The following is a 24,012-nucleotide window of genomic DNA, read 5'->3' as shown; positions in this document are numbered from 1 at the left end:
ACAAAACAGAATATTTTTAACATCGTATGCAAAAAAAAAAAAAAAAAAAAAGAACCTTAAAATGCATTAAAAAGCGTCTTACGCAAAGAACAACAGTGTAATCAAAAGGGTTACTTATTCATTTTATAAAACTCTTACTCTGTAAGATTTATACTGTATACTTTTAAGTTACAGTTGAATGTGAAGAATCTTAAGAACTAGTAAGCGAATTATCGCTTGAAATCGTGGGATAGAAAAACAACAAGTAAGAAGGGTGAAATAACCCTTTATTATTCCAATTAGGTGTAACAGAACTCCGTTGTACAATAAAGCGGACACTCGGGCCTTAACGTAGGAGACTAAGAATTAAACTAATCTTAACTAAAAAAGATATAGCCAAAGCTATCAAACTTCTAACAGAGTTGGCCCCTTAACGCTAATAAACTGCGAAGCTATCAAAGGACTAAAGTACGGCCGAGCGTAATAATAGCTTGAGAGAGAGTAGCTTAAAAATGTAGACGCGTTCTACCAGAATCTCAGGTTCTCTCTGACTAAGACAGTAGAACTTCGCGGTTAAATACTATTCCTTAAATTTGTATTCAAACGTGATTCTAAAACTATGTTCTGGTCGGAAGTTGTAAGTTGAAATTAAGAAGCGATAGGAAAGGACTTTAATTCAAAGTTTAACTGCTAGATAAATTAACGCAATCCTTATAACTCATAAAACGAGTGAAACTTAATCATATAAAGTGGACGAAATATACAAAATGTATTTACTCACACATTAGCTCAATCGGAACAGTTCTCACATTTTCTGACTCAACGTTAATTCAGTTAATTCAATGAATATTTAAAAACGTCGACAAGCATGACTTACTACAAAAGCCCACTGGCTAACAATATGCTACGTCTAATTAAAAATTAAAAGTTGTTAAAATAATGTATTAAAAAGTGTTTAGCTAACTAGCCGGTGGTGGACAATTATCCGCTAATTTACAGCTGAGGAAAAATGAATTTCAGGTTTTAAATATTTCCGTTGGAAATCCTGTTAGCATAAAAATAATTGCACGCATATATAATGTATCGGAAATTACACGGCTCTATTTTGTTACCAAAAATACATTACATAATGTACTTTTGATAGGAAGAGTCGCTACACATATATGCATACCTATATATGTGCGTGCATGTGTTTTCTGTGTTTGTGTTACCTCTAATGTTTTGACAAATGCTTTAAATTTTGAGTTCAGTTTTCCCTTTTTACTATACCGTTAGAGAAATTAGACGAATGCCTTTATTATAGAAGTGAATACTCTGTTTTTAGCCCAAAGGAGGAATTTGCCTAGAAAGGCTATTAATTTCATTTTGGCCTTTTGCGTTGGTTCACTATAAACGTTGTTTCATTTTTCAAATTGTTGCCACCATATATTAGAGCCCAGGGTTATATTTAAAGAAATTAAATAATTAAGAATCTGCATGAATGTATGTATGTTTTCCGCACTATGAAATTACAACGGTTCCTAGAGACGTCAAATTTTGTATAACGTACGTCTCCACCCGAATATGGGCATCTGGAAGCCCAAATTTGGAATTTTTTTTATTACATATTTCATATTTTGTAAACTTTTAACGAATTTCTGAATAACACACTCAACGATTTCAAAGCGATCAATGGCAAGACTGTACTTGAAAAAAAAATATGTCTCCAGCGCACAAGACTGTGTATTGGAAATTCTAGACATGCTCTTTTTAAATTATTTTGTGATATTGCTCTTGAACTAAATTTTATAATGTAAGTGAGAAGAACATGATATTTAATAAATAACGGTAACACACAAAATGTTAAAAAAACGCCCCTTTGGACGTAATTTAAAATCTGAAATCTTTGAGATTTTCTTTTTTTTTAATATTTTATTATTTTTCTTGCATTTATTTAGAGCAATTGGATTTTTAAATTACTCAAGTATACTAAATCTACTACTTTAAACTTCATTGTATTGCGTTAGAATAAATATTGCTTATCGAGGTTAGATCTTTGTAGCTTAATATCTTTGTTTTTTGAAAAAGAAAGGATTAAGGCAAACTATTCAGAAGTTTGCATAGCATGAACTTTAAGCAGTCCATCATAGTTTGTGAGGAAATTTTAAGCAAAAAAACTAATTACGCTAGTCATTAATAATTCTTTTACTTGGAAAAATAGTTGCTAAAACTAGTAGCCTTGTGCTTTAGCAGTTTATTCCACGGCTCGTTGCTGCGTGTTAGTCTGTGCCGAGAGGGAAGAGACAGAAGAGAAAATGAAGAAGAAAGGCTAACTTGAAAAAAGGGTAGCCTCGGCATATTTTTCCGTGATCCGTACAAGAAGACAGACCTCAATTTTCTCAGAATAAAGTACGAATGAGGTTATAAAAAAGTATATTTCGTGAGGTTATAACACAATAGTAACTACACAATCGCTCTGTCAGCAAAATCGATGGAGCAGAAAGTCATAAAAAAAAAAAAAAAAAAAAAAAAACGAACTTCGTAATGCTGGGAACTGCCCCATCTGACTTCTTTCGTGAAGCCAGAGTCTTATTGATATTTGGATTTCGAAGCGCTACATCTCATTGTATTTTCAAGCTGTAACTATTTATTTATAACTGTTTATCCTTGCACGCTGCCAGCTATAAAATCTCACATTAATAATACGTAATGCTTTTTAAAATTCCTCTCCTCGCACTCCTTTTTTAAAATTCCTGCCATTAGCTCACACTCTCCCTGTATCTTGTTCAAAGTTTCAATAGTTAATAAAATACGTTTTATTCATCCACTCAACTTCAAATACAGTTTTTTAAACTTGTAGTGGATGACACTTAAAGTGAACGCAGTTTTTTCACGTATTAAAGTCAATTCCGACTTATTTATTCCTGCTTATCGGAACTAAAGATATACCGTTTTTATTAAATCTTTACATATAATAAAAGAAGGAATAAATGTGATTTTGGCAACAATTTTCCTGTTTTATTGTTGTTGATAAATTTTTGATGAAATCGCATCATTTCGAATAGTTTCATTCTTTTAGAAATATGGGTTTGGCAACAATTTTTCATCGTATTTCTTATGTCACTGTTTTTAAGATATTGGCATATTTCATTGTCATTTATATATATAATACATTTTTATTGATTTTTTTTTGATAAAGTTGTTCTGTAGAGTAAACTTCTGCGCGGAATTTTATGTTTTTTGAGTTGCTTTTATGTTATTTTTTGCTTATTTCACTATTTTTAAGATATTAGTTTTGCATGATTTTTTTTCTTCAACGGAAAGTTGGTTAATTTTTTATTAGGATAAATAACACGTTGAGCGCCACGTCAGCCATCTATGGCTGACACTAGATTTTCCGATTAGGCCGCGTGAGCCATCTGTGGCTGACACTAGATTTTCCGTTTAGGCTGCGTGAGCCATCTGTGGCTGACACTAGAATTTCTGTTTAGGCCGCGTCAGACATCTGTGGCTGACATTAGATTTTCCATTTAGGCCGCGTCAGCTGTCCTTGGCTGACACTAGATTTTCCATTTAGGTCGCGTCAGCCATCTGTGGCTGCACTAAACTTTCCGTTTAGGTCGCGTCAGCCGTTTGTGGCTGACACTACACCTTTTCGTTTAGGCCGCGTCGACCGCCGCTGGCTGACAAGGTGTAACATGATATATAACTATAAAATTTACACTGTTTTATGAAATTACACAAAATTTATTTAAAATTTACTTAATTTTGATTCCTGATTTGATTTTGATTCATTGGATTTCATTGAAACACGATAAACATAAAAACGGTTCTCCATTACAGCTATTACAAAATGTGACAACACTCTTTTAGTCTTTTTTTTTTTTTGGCCATTACTCTACCAGCTTCTGTTGCATTTTTATCATAACATAATTTACAATATTTTCGTACTTCAGAGGCTTTTCCCGGTTTTCTTCGGAGTTTATGTTGTCGTTTTCTAGGTATTCTTGCATTTTTTTTTCGACGGAATGTCTTCTTTTTCACAACTTGTTGCTGTCTTCTACCGCGATATGAATCACTGGCCCTACAATACCAGCGCTTTTAAGCGAAGCGCGTGGCCTGAACGGGTTTGCCTAAAACATACGCGTGGTGCTCAACGTGTTAATATTTCTATTAAGGGATATAGCTTATTTCATTGTAATTTTTTTCTCTTGAAAATATAAGATAAAATATCATTAATTATATTTTGCTTTTCAGATGATTTTGGATTCTTTTATTTTATTTATTGCTCATTTCACTGTTTTTAATATATGTGGTAATTCGCTCCTATAACTCGTCCGCCTTTTCCTAAATCTGGCAACAGCGACAGCAGCGAGATACTTCTTCAAGCTGCGTGAGAAAATGGACAGACTTGCATTCCGATGGACGTGGCGATGGATGGGGCTGAACTATGCCATTCGACGATGTTAATTGATGATGTGATTCCGTTTCATGATGAATAGACTTTTTATCTTACTTCCTTTCACTCTGTACATACCATAATCATGTTTATTCTTTCATCATTAAATACCTTTAAAATGCCACTGCCTTCCTCTATTTTAATCCTAACCTCATCCCACATGGGGGCTCGGCCCCACGAACTCTTTCGACTCCTTGAACTAAAATCTGTTCTTCTCTTCAGCTTTTTAAACCCCCTAGACTACCACATAACATACCGAGTATAGCTCTTAATGATGGAATACTTTGAAACCCTATGGAATAATATCACAAGATCCCGTTGTTGTGATTCGTCAGCACGTAAGTAGAGCTAATTTTATTTGATGAAGTAATGCTAATCAGGAAGTAATATTCTTTCAAATTATGAATATTTGATGACGCCTTTTTATGAATTTTATTTGAAGAAGCGAAAGGCATTTGATTTTGATGAAAATTCATTTATTTTTGAATGATTATTACTTTGAAGAATTAACACTTCCGTTTTCGAATTTGATGTTGATGATAATTAAGTAAACAGTGTTGATGAAGTTTACTTGAATAAACTAAAGGTATTTGACTTTGATGAAAATCCATTGCCGACTATTTAAAGAATTGTGATGTATTAACAAAGTTACTTTGAAGAATTACTTTCGTTTTCGAATTTGGCGCATAAATTTCTTATTTTTTTGTGATGCTGATATTTTACAAGAACTGTACAATATTATTTGAAGTTACTAATTTTCATATCATATTTTAACGTGAAATTATATTTTTCATTCTTAACATAGTCTTATATGAAGATTTGTTTGACGATATATTTTACCATTTGGTTGAATCATATGCTCACAATTTCATTTATGATTTTTGAGTGTTTTAACATCATAGTTATTGTGTAATATACTAAGAAGAATTAATATTATTGTGAAGAATACGAAAATTAAGAATATATATTTTGATGTGATAATTTCTGAAACCAGATAAATATTATTTTACAAAATTGAAACATATATATTTTGTGGAATTTCATATTTGGTTAAAACAAAACTGATAACTAATGGCTACACTTAACGATTATCCCAACATTGCACAGTCATTAAAAACTGCCAGTACAAAGCATATCAAGCTTTTACATCGTTTAGTTTTTGGTTGAGATGGTGATCGACAGAATCGTTCTAGGTTACGCAATTTTTCTGGTTTTCCCAAACCATTTAACTTTGAAGATACGAAACAAAAAATTATCAAAGAATTTTCTCTCACAGATTTAATTGCCATATGTAGCGTACTGCATTTAGAATTTTCCACCGATATTGAAAACTGTGCTAACAATATTCTTACGAATCTAGCTGATGTATCGTTATTAAAATCAGATTCCGCTGACCACAGCGACCTTGAAGAGGAAGCTTTGGTGCAAAAATCACCCTCGACGCATAGCGTCGCCCAATCAGCCATTAATCACACTCCCGATGAATCTTTATGTAAACAAATGGAGGCAAAAATCTCTCTTGAAAAAGCGCCTGCAAATTTATTGGTATCAACTAACTCGCAAACACAGAGTGTTCCGTTTCAATGTTTTGGCTTAAAAGACATTGTTGATTTGATCAAACTCTTTTCCTCTTGGGAGAATTACAGCGTTGAAACTTTTATTTCTGACATAGAAGATATTTTTAATCTCTATGAGATCACGAATCCTGTACACCAAGTAATTTTTGTTAAAAAATGTCTTACAGGTCCAGCTTTAACTTTAATAAGATCAATTCGTGGAATTTCTAATTGGGAACAATTAAAACACCATTTATTCGATGAATTTTCGGATAAAATTAATAGCCTTTAATTACATAAAATAATGGAATCTCGTCACATGAAACCATTTGAAACCTTACAAGAATATTTTTTAGCTATGAGAGACCTCGCACACAAAGGTTCTATGGATGATTCTTCTTTGATTGATTATGTTATAAACGGTATTCCTGATTCATCAAACAACAAAATAATTTTATACGGTTGTAAATCCATTCCTGAATTTAAAGAAAAACTGAAGATTTATGAAAAACTCTTTAACATTTAAAAAAATTTGAAGCAAAATACTCCAAAAAAATTTACAATTTCCTTTCCCAATGTTAAAATTGATGCTAAACGTACATCAGACACTCAACCAGTATGTTATTCCTGTGGTTTGAAAGGCCACAAAATCAATACTTGTCCAAATAAATATAACGGCAAATTATGTTATGACTGCCACAATTATGGTCACGTTCATTCCAACTGTCCCAAACGCTCTGGTACTTCTACCACGGAATCTTCTAATTGTTCTACATCTGATAGTACTGTAAATGCACTTTCTGCTCAAAATTTTTCTAAACATCCGATGCATGTTGATATTCAACTTAAAGAAACTCAGTTAACTGCTCTCTATGACACTGGATCACAAGCAACGCTAATTAATGAGCAAGCATACCTACCGCAAAATTGGTTCTCCACCATTACATCCTTCCAGAATCACATTCTCAGAACTTGGCCGAGACACAGTTCAAAGTATTGGATTCTTTCAGGACTACATTCAAATTCAAAACACTATTTTACCTGCTAAAATCCATGTAGTAAAAGACTATATGATTCCTCTTGATGCCATTATGGGAACTGACTTTTTGCAACAAACTCGATTTACATTTGATAAAGATGGTATTCATTTATGCAACAATAACAATGATCAAATTTTTGTTAATGTTGCTAGTGTTACTGATGATGATTTCCACTTGATCATTCACATTTCCACCTGATCTTTCACACATCTCAAAATCGGAAATTCTCGAAGAAATTCAACATATCATTGCTCCTCACAAACCACATGAAGTTAACACTGCTGTGGAAGATTTTCAGAAAATGACAATCAGTTGAAGAAAACAAGTAAGGAAAATGATGATGCTGCACATGACGATTTGGAATTAGATTTAGATGATGACAATTTGGATTTGGATGATCACGATGACAAAGATGATGCTGATACCAATCATGCAGCTCAGGACGATGATGTTGATGAAGATGGTGATGACGCAGACGACGACATGGATCAAGATCATGATATTGATGATGACAATCATAACGCTAATGGTGCTGATGATGATGATGGCACTCATGAAGCTAATGAAGATGATGTTAATGATGTTGATCAAGATGACGTTGCTGTCGTTGATGAAGATCATGTCAACGAAGATGATGTTGATGGCAACGAAGATGATGATGATGACAGTCATGAAGCTAATGATGATGATGATGTCGATAATGATCCAAGCGTGCAGAATACTGAAGAAATTGTGAAAAATAAACTGAATCAGTTTGAACAAGCATGTGCTGATCAAGCAAACGAGAAAATACCTGTTAAAAGTGCAGAAATTCCCAAAGAACAGAAAAAAAAATCCAAGGAAACTACTTGTCTCTGACATTCCAGTTGAAGCTTTTGAGGCTAAAAAAAATGCTGAAATACTTGGACGACAAATTACTGTTTCATATTCTTTAGGTGCTTCACGCCCACCGAAACGCAACAAAAGAGCCTGGAAATATAAGCGAAGAAAATTTAAACGAACTTCAAAGACAATGAAATTGCAGATACGGCAAGATGATGAAAAAGCTGCATTATGTATTGAAGCCCAACGGAACTCCCTCCGTTTACAGCACGCACATATACGACAGTATAAGAAACGTCGCAAACCTGTCTGCAAATACAAACTTGGACTCCTAATGCCAATCCTTCCTGAACTGAAACCTCCCCTTGGACTGAATCTTCGACTTAAACTTCGTCATAACTTCTTCGGTTTTTATGAGACAGTTCATCCTTCTGATTATTACGAAGTACGAAAGATACGCCATGAAGCCACCATTATGATGTCAAACTGTACTGATAAGATGAACTGGTGGTGCACAAAGCTAACATTCGCCACCTGGACATTGATTTTTTTTTTCACTTTCTCTACTTTTTTTTTTCTTTCTTTTCAGATCAACCCCCAGGCGAGGACGCCCGGCAAGGCAGAATGGCCGTGTGGTAGTTCGCTCCTATAAGTCGTCCGCCGTTTCCTAAATCTGGCAACAGCAACAGCACCGAGATACTTTTTCAAGCTGCGTGAGAAAATGGACAGATTTGCATTCCGATGGACGTGGCGATGGATAGGGCTGAACTATGCCGTTCGACGATGTTAATTGATGATGTGATTCCGTTTCCTGATGAATAGACTTTTTATCTTACTTCCTTTCACTCTGTACATACCATAATCATATTTATTCTTTCATCATTAAATACCTTTAAAATGCCACTGCCTTCCTCTATTTTAATCCTAACCTCATCCCACATATATTGAAAAGATTTGAGTGATTTTTTTAGGGAACAAAGTTCTTAACCTCCTTTATACCATTTGAGTTCTTATGATTTCGCAAAGGGAAATTGGTTAATTTATTTATTAGGATAATTAATATTTGTATTAAAGGATATTGCTTATTTCATTGTAATTTTGTTATACGTAAAAAATTTTTTTTATAAGTTGTTCTGCAGAAGAAAATTCTACGCAGTTTTTAACGTTTTGTATTTCCTTCAGCTAATTTTCCGGTACATTTAAAAGCCAGACGAAGGCTGGCAGCGAAGCTGCTAGTATATTATAAGACTTACAAATAATGACTGTTTATTCGGAATTTCCACGTGCTGTAAAAATTAATTTTATAACAACTTCTAAATAATAGTACATGACTATGAGAAATGGGATTGTAATATTTAACAAAAATAAGTCGCAACAGTAAGATAGAGTTCTAAAGATTTTTAAAGTGTATGGAATTAAAGAATTGCAGTTTTATAGAGTTGGAAAAAGCGGACGTAATGTCCCATTATGTAGCGAAAATTCTCCGCATATTTCTATGTTAACGTGATAATAAATAATATATGTTTAAAATATAACCCTTTAAAATGTCCCTTGCTTATTAAAATAAATAAATAGCACTGTAGATTATGCAGTAATATATCTAGGACGAAAACTCTTCGCAGCAGGTCAAACATATTCGCCTTGAGTCGTGTGAAATGATTAGATGGAATATTAATTGAAGAACAGGACTGCTCGGAACACTTTGGAAAGGTTCCTTGTAATAATGAAGCATTACAAGAGATGGATAGAAGGAGAAATTATAGACCACCATCAGCTTCATAAATTAGAAACGAAAAAATGTTAATAATGTTAATAGTAAGTAGCTAAAATAAAATTTTTCTTTATTGATCTAAGTAAGAAATAACTAAAACATCAGAGTGGATTAAAAATTTAAGAAAAGAATGCTCGTGGATATGCACCACTAAAAGCATCTTTTTTGTCCAAATATAAGATGGCTAAGCTAATACCAAAGTATTTTATACTTGATTAGTCTTATACCTTTATCATTTTACCGCTAAAGATTTTAAAAATTTTTTAAAAATATTTTTTTTGTGGTGATTTATTTAATAACAGTTAATTTTTAGTGTAAAACAACTTTTCTTTCAGTCTCATTTCCACCCATGCTTTCCTGCTAGAATGTTAATAAACTATATATATTCAAATGAGGTAAAATGAAGTGGTATTTAAGGGAAGGTTTCAGAAGGTGATTTTAGAACGTGTTATGCCTGCTTGAAGGTCCTGTTGCTATTTTGAATTACTAGAGATTAGATTTCGGCAGCGTTGATTGCTTCTAGCCATAAAGCTTGTTTATGCCGACTCCTGCGAGTCAGAGCCTTCCTGCGCATTAAATTATCCTGTGAACCATTAGGCTAACTTCCTACATTTTATTTTAAGTTCGTCGTTACCTGTTTTAAGATAGAAGCGTTAGCTTTATGTAAGCTAAGTGGGGGCCATCTGTTAAATTACATTGAATGAATAAAATGTTCTTTACATCCTTCTTCTGACTTCTATCGTAATTAATATCTGAGGATAATTCTTCATACAGATTGTTAGGTCTCGTTAGTTTATGTCACCTAAGAATACGAGACAACCATATTTTAATTTGAAAGTAATAATGATAAAATTAAAAAGAAACTGCAATCTGATCTTGGAATGGAAATCCCACTTTAAGACTTAAAACAAATTTAACGTCAAACATTTTTTACAGACTTATTAATTTAACAATTACTCAATGGAAAATTCATGATTTAGTACGTAAGATTCGAGTCATATTCAAGATTTAAGTCTGATAATATTTAAAATTTGCTTTCAAAATGCCAGACAAACAGCAAACAAAATTTTTTCAAGATATTATTTTATCTTAAATTAACACCAAGTAAAGATTTGTACATTTATTTAATGAAGAAAATTCTTAATTATTTAATGAAGAAAAGTCTTAATTATTTAATCTTTAACTGTGCACTTATTTCCAGTGGGTCGCTTGAGCCTGAGGCTTGTGACAAAAGAGCTTCCTTTCTATTTTGCCATGGATAGGAAATCGGCGAAATAAAAGCAACATACATGTTGAGAGGCTTCCTTGAAGGTGTTAAATGAATAAAATGATTTCAAAATAAATAAATAAAATTTTAGAAAAACTGAAGCTTGGATGTGTTAAAATCAAGCCAATTTCACATATGTGATCTTAAAATGTTTAAAATATTCTATTGGTTACGGGATTTAATGTTAAACATTTTCAAAGTAAGGTAACACATTTATTAAACACAACAATAAGCACAACAGAACACGATTACCTTAGTCAATGTCTTCGATTGATAAAACAAGTGAATTTCTTCAACACAATACTTTGACGATGTCTTCCATGACAAACAAAATTTTGTTACCACCTCTCAGAAACACTTGTCATGGTGCGATGTAGAATGTCGTGTTTAATGTTTGCAACGTCCAAGCATTTTTAATGTTGTTTTGCTTTCAAATAACTCCATTAGAAAATCTGTTGCATATCCCAAGTGATTCCTATTTTATTTTGGTGACATGCATTTAATAACCCGAAACTAACGTTCTTTACATCCTTCTTCTGACTTCTATTGTAATTAATATCTGAGGATAATTCTTCATACAGATTGTTACGTTTACGGGGTAGTTGAATTATCGAGTTCCTTTCATAACCAATCTGACAATGACAGTTTTTTTTAATATAATTCATCAAAAGACTATGAATGTAATGAAAGACAACGTACGTCCGGTCATGGAAAGTATTCCAGAGAGATGAAAACAACGCTTTGAGATCTTCATAAAGTATATTTCTGAGGCGCTGTATTGAAGAAATGAGGCGTGTTTTGTGAACCAAAGATGTTGATTTAACTGCCGGGTTCAAATGTATTTAATTTTCGCGCAAAATGCACACGTTAGGCTACACTAAATATCGGTCACATCCTGTACAAAAAATTTACTAAATTAATTTAAATTACAATATCTTATGGTAAAATTAAATAAACAAAACATTTTCTTTTTAAAGCATAAAACATTTTAACAATTTTGTTTTAAACTACTAGGCTTTATCTTATATAGGATGTAACTTTCAATGAGATAATTTAAGTAAAAAGACATAATATTGTATTCAAACACTACAATATGCCTATCAAACTGGATTATCTTTTTTCATACTAAGGTTTGATAATAATTAATAAGTGTTAATAAAGTTTGATAATAATTAATAATTTAATAAATCATTTATAGCATGATTTTACACGATGAAAGGTTTTGAAACTAAAATTATAAACGTAAATTATACACAATTTAGCTGTGTTTTTTTTTTTCATTTTAATCTCTTTTATTTTCTTCATTTTAATCTCTTTTACTTTCTTCATTTTAATCTTCTTACTTTCTTTTCTTTCACTAAGGGCTTAAAACTGTATTAGTTTCGGTCTATTAGCAGTTGCATTTTCTCATTCTCAAAAATGCGGTTTCTAAATGATGGCATTGCCTTTGGAAAAATTAATCAATAAATTTAAGGTTTATCTAAGCAAAATATGGTACTTTAAATATTCTAAATTTAAAATTCGAAAGATGAAAGGTCTAATTTAGCATTTTGGTAGAACTCATATTTTTGGTTGTTTCTAATTTTATCAAATTTTTATTGGTTCTAGGGATTAATATACCTTATTTTAGAGGCAATATTTGAGTCAAAAAAGAATGAACTGTCGTCATGCACACTGTGATGTAAAGCCTTCGAAAGCTCATCCTTGATTACATTTCCAAAAATTAATTTTAAAATTTGTTCTTGCCTTTGATTTAATCAAGAAAAACTTTTTAATTTCAGTTTTGCTACGGAGAGTAGATGTAACATAAATTAGGTTTTTATTCCTTAAAAGAATGCTTTTATTTTATTTTTTTAAAAGAAGGACGTGCATAAAATATTTACCGAAAAATAAATCAAATTTTTTTTAATTGCAAAAGATATTTAAAAAATGTGTTAGATGTACGCTATAACATTCATTGGTTGAAATAATTTTTAGTACACATTGTTTGTATTAAACATTTACATAGGCGTCCTGAATTGATTTCACAATTTTCAGTATATTGACGAATTTACTTCGCAAATTACGACTGATGTGCATTGCAAGAAATTCGATACTATATACTACAAGTTCCACCAACTCTTCAACTCACCTATAACTTACAAATCTCATGATACGATAACACTATACAAAAATCGTAAATGCATTTCACCTTCATTGATTTAATTGTTTGATTTGAAGTGGGAGACATTTAAAATTAAGCAAGTCAACTATGATAAAACTATTTTTCTCTAAAAGAAAAGAGCTAATCCCATGTATGTTTTATAAGATTCCAATTAGGAAACTATCATTATATACACAGTATTGTGACTAGCAATGCTAAGTGGAACACGCGCTCTGAACTTAATGACAGGAAAAAAGATACTTACTTTTGGTGTCCCGCGAAAAATTTTCAATCATTTTGTATAGTAGAGATTATTAAATGAGAAGAAACCCACATATATTAATAATTTTATTTGAGAATACCCAATTACAGTGGCATTAAGAGAAAAGTTCTTGAATAAAATATCTTATAAGAACACACTATTATTTACAACTCCAAAATATCGTACTGGTATACAAAAATTAAAGGATTTCTTCGCTAAGGCGGATGATATTATTACTTACATGCAATGCTAGGGCAGGATATTAACTCAGAACCTAAATTTTGCTCTACAGTGTTTTACAGAAAGTCGTGAAATTGCCCGTGATGTACTCAGTGATTTCTTCGATGGCATTCCTTGTCATCGATCCTACGAGACCTCTGATTCCAGCTAGAATCTCATTACATTTCATCTCTGCTGTATATGATTCCTTGGAATGGGCTGAGATTCCAGTTGCGAGGAAATCATGATCGCCTAACTTTTGATTTGTTTTTTCTATAAGGCCATCTGAAGAAACTGTTGTATCAAACCCACCTCTTGCTCAAGTATATTTTATTGTTCATCTTCATGTTGTATTCCCTTATGTGGATACCACATTGCTAAATTGTATTCAGTCTCCATGCAAACATCTATCCATATACGCAATGGTTTATTCTGAAACCCTTCTCCTATAACCATTATGTTCACTTATGAAGTCATTTTTATCTACACTGGCGGGAGGAATCTCTCCCCGCAAATTTTGTACTGTCTTGACAAGACAGTCTGTACAAATAATGGTATGCATATGAAAATTATAACACATATGCAGACAATTGACTCTTAGAAACATAGAGATAGGAAATGCAATGAAATATGTAACAAATTACACTGAGAAATAAATAAGTTCGAATCTCTAGGGGTTTACTTTAAAAAAAAAATTGACACTCAGCCAAAACTAATTGTGGAAAAAATGTGTCATATTAGCATAAAAATTAGGTGCAATTAAAAGAGATCATCCACTAATGTTCCCACAGAAGATAATAGCTAAGTTCATAGATTTCAAAAAAGACCTTCGTTACATTTACATTAGTGAATGCATTCATTTCCAATTCAACTTGTCGAAGAATATTTGACGGCTTTCATATGTGACAGTGGGAGTTTTATTTTAATTAATACGTAACATGTTACCCACTGTTACCCATTATTAAACATTACATGTTACCCATTATTAAATTAAATAATAAAATTATTTAATTTTTAGCTCATGTTAAAATCTGTCTTATACTCCTATTATTTTGCTTATTTTTCCAGAATATACGAACGAGAGGAGGAGTCCAAGAGTACAAATATAAGTCTGGAGAAGGAGTAAATCCCCCTCCCGTAAGAAATCCCCTGGTTGCTTATCTTTCGGTACGTTAGATTTTCCTTTGGTGTTAAATGATAGGTTGCTAAATTTACGAGAAAAACGCTGGGATATAAATAAATTTGATAACACTAATTTATATGAATTTGTAAGGATCTTAAGTTTTACTAACGTTTATTTTATTTTAAATCTTTACTATCACTTCTTATTTTCTACTTCCGGCCAGAATTATAAGCGTTAACGTATTTATGCAAAGTTTGTCTGGCGAACGCCAAGTATTTAAGTTGTGGCTTTTTGCCAAGCGAGAGAGAGGAAGCAGTTAGTCGAAGCAGGCCGCTTACCTTAGAAGTTTTACTCAGTTGCTGGTTGCCTTCCAGGCCAGAGGTTTAATCCTCTTGATAACTTTAAACGTATTGTAGTGTTCACAGTTCTCTGTACTACATACGGCTTCCTGTTAATATAAGGCCAATCTTCCACGTTTATTATTTCAAAGTTAAGTTAGCGTTTAGTTATATTTTTATATTCTTACGTTTAGACCACAAGTAGTGGGTCTTTGTATTCCGAAGTACGGAAATTATTGTAAATAGAGAAAAATAAAGGGTTTTGTATACCCTTCTTGTGTATCCTGTCTACTTCCCACAGTTATTGAACATAGCTTTAGTAAGCTCTCTGTTCCGAGTCAGGTCCTTGCATGTTCCCGAAGAAAGTAAGACGGAACATTGAACCTGATAAATTCTCGACGAATTATCCCGGCGAGAAGCGGAGGTCATTTTGTCTTCGTTAATTTTAGTTATGTACTTAAAAGTACAAGAAATTTTAGGTGCTTTTATTTCTCCTCCATTCATTTTTATTCTGAAATTATAACCTAAACCATAATACAATTTTATTTTTCCTACTAGTAGGCTAGAATAGTTTTAGATTAAACAGAATTCAGTTTAAGAGGAGAAAGCTTATTATACTACAAGATTTGTTCTTCCGTGACGTCAGTGACTCATATTCTACTCAAAAGCAACTATTCCATACGGATTTCATGCCTTTGTTGCTCCCACTTCTGTATGGCAAGTTAAGTTATTGAACTTGCATGTTGGAAAGAGCTAAACGTTCTTTATTTACTGACCCCGATGCAGGAAATCCTTGACTCTCGGTAAGAATTAGAATGACCTCTGGCCTGTGGTTATTGACCTCTGTAGAATTAGAATGACCTCTGTCTCTCGGTAAGAATTAGAATGACCTCTGGCCTGTGGTAAGAATTAGAATGAACTCTAGCCTGTGGTTATAGTTTCCTAAATGTCTTTTCGAGTACTCAATGAGAAATATCGAACTTTGCTTATTTTAGACAAGAGATTATTTCCCGTTGGAGTGCCAGGCTCTGAAATTACTTCTTATCCTGGCATCCGCTGTTTCATTTCCCTGTAGTGATGTGCTTGGGCATCCACTGCAAACAAGTTCTTAAGTTGTTCGAACGTGCCCCTAGATGAAGACAGAAAATTCTCCTAGGAGATTCTTAGATTCTTAGAATGTGTACATTGGATAGTCTATAGACTATATTCAATGGCTGTTCTTTGGTGTCTTTCAGTAGTCGCGTGTGTTGTCCGCCTGAGACGGCGATAAATTAAGGCTTTATTTCACCCACGTAAATTGAAATTTGTCCGTTAAATTGAATTTACACAGCTCTCTGCATCAGCGATGTTACACCGCTTTAGAGAATAGATTTTAAATAATTTTATAATAAATAGATTTTAAATAATTTTATAATAAATAGATTTTAAATAGGATGATAGATTTTCAATTGCTCTTCTCTAACCTCAGAAAGGAAAATTATATTAAAAATCAACCTTTCATAATGGAAAGCAAAATTATTAAGTTACAAATTATATATCAATATTTTCAAAGTCATACCTTCTTCTATTCCTGACACTATGGAACTAAAGTTATTGTCCAATAAAATCATATCTGCAGCTTCTTGACTTGCATCGCAGCTATTCATACTTGTTGCTAAACCTGGAAGATAAATCTTTAATCCATACGCAGTTAAAAGAAGTATTTACTAATTATGAGATATATTATGCAACCAGTAAGTTAACAAGTTGTTTTGTAATAAAATATGCTTAAAACATTCATAGCGACCACTACTGAAAATTATTAGTATTTCTAGAACACAAATAAGCATGGAAATATATTTTCTGTATAACTGCACAGAGCAACAAAATTCTCTAGAGCAATGGATGGTCGTTTTAGCGAGATTTCACTGCATTTCATATTAATAAATGTTTGCACAGACGTAGTGCAAATGCAACTTTGTTGATTGTATATCGAAACTTGACGCGAATAACAGTCATATGTTGTTTTGTTGTTTGACGGAATACGGTATGTGTTTTTACAGCATGTGCATTAAATTTACCCCATGGCAGTTTAAATTTATAACTTTCTAAAAGCTTGTTTACTAAAATTTTCTTACCAATCTCGGCTTTCCTGAGCGCTGGGGCATCCTCCAGACTATCGCCCGTGATGGCTACAACTTCTCCTAAACTCTGCAAGGCTTCAACAATCTGAAGTTTCTGGAAGGGTGTTATACGAACGAAAACTATTTCCTGGTAAGTTTTCAATAACTTGACCAGGTCTTCTGAATCCATGTCTTCTAGCTCATCGTTGTGTATGACTGCAGCACTGACCGATCTGAGAGAAGAAGTATTTTTAAAAGAAATGTAAATTTCGATTAAATCTTTTTAATGCAATTTTGTTGTTTCTGACATAATTTAATTAAAAGATTTTTATTTGGTGCATCTCAGTTTAGATAAATATTTCTGATTCTGTTTTCATTATAACGCAAGTGCTTATGATACTGTAGGAATTGTCATTTCTAATTCTGAAACTCGTTTCTTTATTACTTTGTTTTCCTCCTACAAGTCTTTGCCAGCATGAGTTTTAAGTATCGCGCTTTATGTAAAAGAGGTAGATCCAGTATTTAATGAGAAGTTCAGTCACCTCCGCAGAAAGCTCAGAAATTCTCAGTAGAACGTTTTCTGCCTTTTGGCCACGTTGTTGCTTTAAGCCTATCTTACTACGTTCAGCCGTAGTCTTGCGTGCCTGTTAAGTTTCACCTGTGAGGTATAATTACGGGTCCAACTCCATTAGGTACTTTTGTACAGCTTCGGCTTAGTTATTTAGAATTAAGTTAGTTTCTTATTTGCTATCTTAAGTCAAAGCCCAGGTGGAGGCTTTCCATTATGCCAAGCGAGGAGTATATAAGCATTCTGTACCGCGCCATACGCATAGGAAAAAATCCATGTTTGTGATTGGACATATTTTCCGATGACATTCTTTTCTCTTGGGGTGTTGAAGTTTAGGAGGAATTCTTACGGTTTTGTTTTCGTTTAATGAGTGACACGGAAATGTTAAAATTATCTTTTGTTTTCTTTTAACAATAATGCCAGACGAAAAGATTTACTTACAGCATTCTACAGATGGCTTCCTGTTCCATAGAATAATAAAATTACAAAATCCTTTAAAGATGCTATTAATACCAGATGCAAATTTGAGAACTTAGATTATATAAATAGCAAGTTCTAGAATTTAGTACAAAAACCAAAACACATTGGATTGCACGACGATTTCGACATGACTGCAAATGCACTGTGTGTTTGTAAGTATATTATTATTGCAATTATGTTGCGTTCGTTTCCTTTCACATTGCAGAAAATATTTCCTTTGCAACTGCATATGTTATTTCCATGTTAGCATCTATGTCTTTCCAATCCTAATATTCTGTTGCCTTGATTGAAAGAAAAAAGTGTATTTAGTATTGTCGCTGAATTTAATACATATGTATAAAGAAAGGAGCTTCCTTTTTGATCAACACTATTTTTACACAAAAGTACTAAAGATATTACACATTAAAAATGGACAACATTCATAAAGTAATATCATTCCATTTAAACATATGTATCTTTATTTCTCTAATCCAAATCTATAGTAGTCTAACTTCAAAAATAAATTTTACTCTTCCTGACTAACTACAACTTTAGTGAATTTACTATGTATTATGTTAACTCACAACATTTTTGCTAACTGAGAAAATTAAATTGTCTCATATTTTCGGAGATTACATCTGCAGAGAATGGGTATATAATGAAGATGAAGGAATGAATTAATAATCACCACACGTTTACTATGAACGGTTTTAAATTAGGTATACATTTATTAAAACTCTCTGCACCTAATATTAATACTTTTTAAGGATTTATCGCACTAAAAGAAATAATACTTTTTCTCTCTAGGGGAAAAATTCACTACAATTTTTAAATTTAATTCACCACACTACAATGCCGTAAGAAGTGTAATCTCGTGGCACCAAAAATTCAGCGCACGTCATTAACAGTAATAATCCTTTCGATACTGCTATCAAAAATGCAATCAAATGGTATGGAGGTGTACTCTGGAGTCAAAGCAAAGGCTTCCTAAGCGTAGAGGAAATGATCTCATCCGAAGATATACTCAATCCCGAGGATATATTTTTCCCTATGCGCGTGGTGCGGTACAGAATGTTTATATGCGAGCAGGGACAACTATATTATTGTTTTAGTGGAATAAAAGGGTATTTTAACCTTTTTTTGGACTTTGCTTTTTATAATTGTAAGAAGACCAGCGAATAGTCGTTACACTCTTCTCCAAGGTTCTAGTTGCCAAGGACACGTAAATTCACTATAGCCGTATAATGTTATTTTAAAAAAGAACACAGAAACGCATTTGGATAGTTAGATGTAAAGTAGCTATACATAACAGGACTGCATTAATATAAAGAAATTTAAATTAACAGTTAAGAGCTTTTTTCCTTGATTTCATTCTTCATATCGAATACAGTATGAATTATGATGAGACTGCTTACTGCTATAAAACACTAGCGAATAATATTTGCGTGTGGTCAAAAGAAATTTTATTTTTCAATCAGAATTGTTGTGAAACTATAATCTTTTAGTTCTCTATCGGTATTTGTGATTTTTGGTTATTTCAATTGCCAGCACTATGTGATATATGAATGCTAAACCTAATTTTTCTCAGCTGAGTAAATGGTAGTCTACCTATTCAAATTACAGCCATAATACGTTCAGTACGATTCAGGAATAATCCTAGCAGTACTATCATTCTTATCGTACTATATTGTTATGATAATATTTTCTGAATAAAAAAAGGTTGGGAATTTCAAGACTTTCTTTCAATTTTATTTAAATAGTCGTTACAATTAAAGTGAAACCCCAACTAAAGACCAACTCGCTGAAAGTGGAAAAGTATTTCTGAGAACAAAATTTAACAGCTGTGTTGATAGTGATGATCTCTTAGGCGACCGCAGCTGCAGAAGAATAAATATGTCTGAAATCGTAGATGATCATCCTAAAATAGTTTCACTATTTGTTAATTATGAAGAATTTAGTAATTGTACCAAATTTAGGACAATTTCCTGTTTCCGTTTCTAATCGTGCAAGATTAGAAACGAAACTTAAGTTAATGATCTATCTTTGTGAATGTTCATAAATTAAATATGAGCTCCTATAACGCATGTTCGCTACCCTTGTGAACGTGTGAGTCACATTCATGGAGTACCTTCGGGAACATTTATCGAATTGTATCTCTTGCTTTAATAATCAGAGGCGTAGCTAGGGTTTTCAGCACCATGGACAACTGAAGATCTTGTTCCCCTTTCTGTGTGCCAAGAGTGAAAAAGTTTCATTCTAAAATTTTGTACCATCAATATGGCGCCCCTGGATGCTGCGCTCGGGGACAGATGTCCCCCCTTGCCCCTCCCTAGCTACGTCATTGCTAATAATGTATGCTTTGAGTTGTAAAGCACAATTAGCATTTTATCCACCAATTTATATTAGTAAAATGTGTAAGGATCTTAAGTTTTACTAACGTTTATTTTATTTTAAATCTTTACTATCACTTCTTATTTTCTACTTCCGGCCAGAATTAAAAGCTTTAACTTATTTATGCAAATTTGTCTTGCGAACGCCAAGTACTTAAGTTGTGGCTTTTTGCCAAGCAAGAGAGAGGAAGGAGCTAATAGAAGCAGGCCGCTTGCTATAGTAGTTTTACTCGGTTGCTGGTTGCCTTCAAGGCCAGAGGTTTAATCCTATTGATAATTTTAAACGTATCGTAGTGTTAGCAGTTCTCTGTACTACATACGGCTTTTTGCTAATATACGGCCAATCTTGGAGTAGGCACTTATTTGATTAATCCAAAGTTAAGTTTAGTTAGAGTTTAGTTAATATTTTTATATTCTTACGTTCAGACCACAAGTGGTTGGTCTCTGTATTCCGAAGTCCGGAAATCATTGTACAGAGAGAAAAATAAAGGGTTTTTTATACCCTTCCTGTGTGTATTGTCTACTTCCCAAATTTATTGAACATAGCTTTAGTAAGCTCCCTGTTCCGATTCAGGACATTTAATGTTCCCAAAGCAAGTAAGGAGGAACACAGAACCTAATAGTGGCGCCCGACGAAGAAAAATAACCATGGCCGAGTTTCAAGAAGAACCTGTGCTGCCTGCAGAAGCGGCTCAGAATCCAGAAATGCCAGCTGCCGCCCTGGAAGGATTTGGTTACATCATCCAGACCATGAACTCATCGATGAAACCAAAAGCAACATTTAATGGAAACTCACCGGTAACCAGTTTTTTGGAAAAATTGGATGACAACTTCATGCTGTATCCAGTGCATGAGTTCCAGAAAGTCACCTTAGCTACCAGCGCTTTGAGGGGCCAAGCGCTTAATTGGTTCAAATGTATAGGCAGAAGCCTCTTGGGTCAAGCGGGAAGTCCGATCTATACTTACGAAAATTTTAAGACCGCCTTAGTAAAAGCCTTCCCTGTCGTAAGAGATCGGGCAAGATTAGAAACGGAACTTTTCAGCATATATCAGCAACGAATCGAAAATCTTTCCACCTTTATTTTAAGAAAAATTCACGTCTTTAAACTCTTGTATGGAAACCATCCGGATCCTGAGATAATTCAAGTGATTTTGCCGAGGTTACTTCCAAAAGTACAAGACTTTATTGAATTAAGGAATCCGACTACACTGGAAAAGTTATTTGAGCTAGCAATCCAGTTTGAAAGTAGAAGAACGGCGGACATTGAAAGAAGATGCCAGTATGAACAACGAAGCCAATTTGGTGCGCCAAGACCACAGCAAAGTCAAGAACACGGCTACGGAAGCAAAGCGAATCAGTGGGCAAGGAAACCCGAGTATCCAAAAACAACCGGCGAACGTCGACAGTTCAATAGTAAGCCACAAAAAAAGTCTGAAGGCCAGTGGAAAAAGAAGGAAGGCATGGAAAGGAAGAAACAAGATTTAAACTAAAACGGATTTCTGCTGACGGGAGGGTGCGGAAAACCGAAGGCCAAGAAAACCCCTCTTCCTTCAAGTTAAATACAGTGATGGTGAAAAATTTGACTCTTCCAAAGATTGAAGTGTTGGTGGATAACATCCCAGCCACCGCACTCCTGGATACAGGCGCGCAGTGTTCCTGTGTGGCAGAAGATTTTTTTAGGAAGTATTTCCGTAAATACCGCATATATAATTCGGATAATACGACAGTGTTAGCTGCGCAGGGAGAAAGTTGCAAGTGCATAGGTAAATTACCGTTATACGTTCGTATCAAGGACGAGCAAGTAAAGATTATGTTTTTTATCGTAAAGAATTTGCAAGCACATATCATCTTAGGGATAGACTTTCTTTCAGAGGCAGAAACAACGCTGGATTTTAACGAAGCGTTCCTTAAGCTGACGATGAAACCAGTTCGAGAAGAAAAAACAGAATCACCACTGTTAAACCTTCACCACCTGCCTAAGGAAGAGCAACAAAAAATTCGACATGTGGTAAGTGAATTTGCTTCGTTATTTAGTGATATTCCAGGATTTACTCAAGTTAATAACCATAGTATCGACACCGGAGATTCACTGCCAGTTCGCCACAAACCATACCGATATGATAAGAATAAAGAAAAAATTATAGAGTGGCACATTAGAGATATGTTACGTAAAAAGATCATAACGCCCATCTCAAGTAATTATGCTAGCCCGGTTGTGTTATGTAAGAAAAACAATGACTATCCGGTAACACATTCAAAAAGGTGGCGTTTTGCAATTGACTATCGTAAATTAAACTCCATGACTAAATATCCGGTATATCCGTTACCTATTATAGAAGAAATTCTAAGAAACATAACTTCTATAAAATACATAACTACTTTAGAATTAACGACTGGTTATTTTCAAATAGGGGTTAGACCGGAAGATGTGCCTAAGACTGCTTTCATAACCAAGTCTGGCACTTATGCATTCCTGCGTATGCCGTTTGGCCTTTCAGGGGCACCGGTAACATTTCAGCGATGTATGGACATTGTGCTAAGGCCTGTTCTTGGAAAGTCCACATTTATCTATTTAGACGATATCATTATTACTAGTGATAATCTGGACCAACATGTACAGGATTTAAGACAGGTGTTTTCTTTATTAAATGAGGCCGGTCTAAAAGTTAATGTCGAAAAGTGCAAATTTGCAGACCCTAAATTAAAATACTTAGGTTACAAAATATCTCAGAAAGGAATCGAGACAGACGAATCAAAAATAATCGCTGTGCAAAAGTATCCGCCGCCAAATACGGCGAAGAAGCTCTCTTCTTTTCTAGGACTTTGTTCATATTATAGGTCCTTTATAAAAGATTTTGCAGCTATTGCTGAACCATTGTTAAAATTAAAAAGGAAAAAGGAAAGATTCTCGTGGACGGCCGAAGCCAATAATGCTTTCGAAAAATTAAAGCAAGCATTAACGCCCCTGTTTTGAAATTTCCTGAAAATGATGAGAATTTAGAAATTTCAGCGGATGCTTCTATGCGGTAGGAGCGGTACTTTCGCAAAATAAGCAGCCCGTGGCATTTTTTAGTCGAACTTTAAATCAAACACAAAGAAATTATTCCGCGACTGAGAGAGAGGCACTTGCAGTTCTGTTAGCAGTGCAAAAGTTCCGAGTATATTTTGGAAGAGCGCCAATAACAGTGTATTCTGATCATGCGGCGGTAACTAGATTGTACTCAGGGAAAAACTTATCCCCAAGGTTAATAAGATGGGCACTCAAGTTACAAGAGTATAATCTGGTAATCAAGCACACCTCCAGAAAGGAAAATATCGTAGCAGATGCCCTATCCAGAATAAAAATAGATGAAGAAGGTAATACTGTAAAGGTGGCAATGCTCACAGCATGTACGATAAATTCCCGAGAAACTGTAATAACCGAACTGGGTAAGGATCCTGAATTTAAAAACATTTATGAGTATTTAAAGGATCCTGAAAATTTTAGCCACCAAGATATTGTGGCGATAAGAAATAGGGCGGCCCATTACAAAC

The 24,012-nt window shown here is 33.7% G+C and overlaps 1 protein-coding gene across 1 annotated transcript in view; it reads right to left on the bottom strand.

Moving 5' to 3' along the window:
- LOC118181987 (sodium/potassium-transporting ATPase subunit alpha-like) overlaps positions 1-24,012 on the bottom strand; it is a 150,885-nt gene that overhangs the window by 67,853 nt on the left and 59,020 nt on the right. Inside the window, exons 5-6 of the mRNA XM_085817866.1 lie at positions 17,076-17,293; positions 16,517-16,618 (exon numbers count right to left, since the gene is read on the bottom strand). Coding sequence (XP_085673992.1) covers positions 16,517-16,618; positions 17,076-17,293 — 320 coding nt within the window. The remainder of the gene's footprint in view (positions 1-16,516; positions 16,619-17,075; positions 17,294-24,012) is intronic.

The sequence above is a fragment of the Stegodyphus dumicola genome, chromosome 5 (assembly GCF_044657685.1).
Source record: "Stegodyphus dumicola isolate Sdum_Otavi_A_Nest chromosome 5, ASM4465768v1".
Taxonomy (NCBI): domain Eukaryota; kingdom Metazoa; phylum Arthropoda; class Arachnida; order Araneae; family Eresidae; genus Stegodyphus; species Stegodyphus dumicola.
Note: the sequence above shows the minus strand (reverse complement) of the source record. Positions and strands in the feature narration are given on the sequence as shown.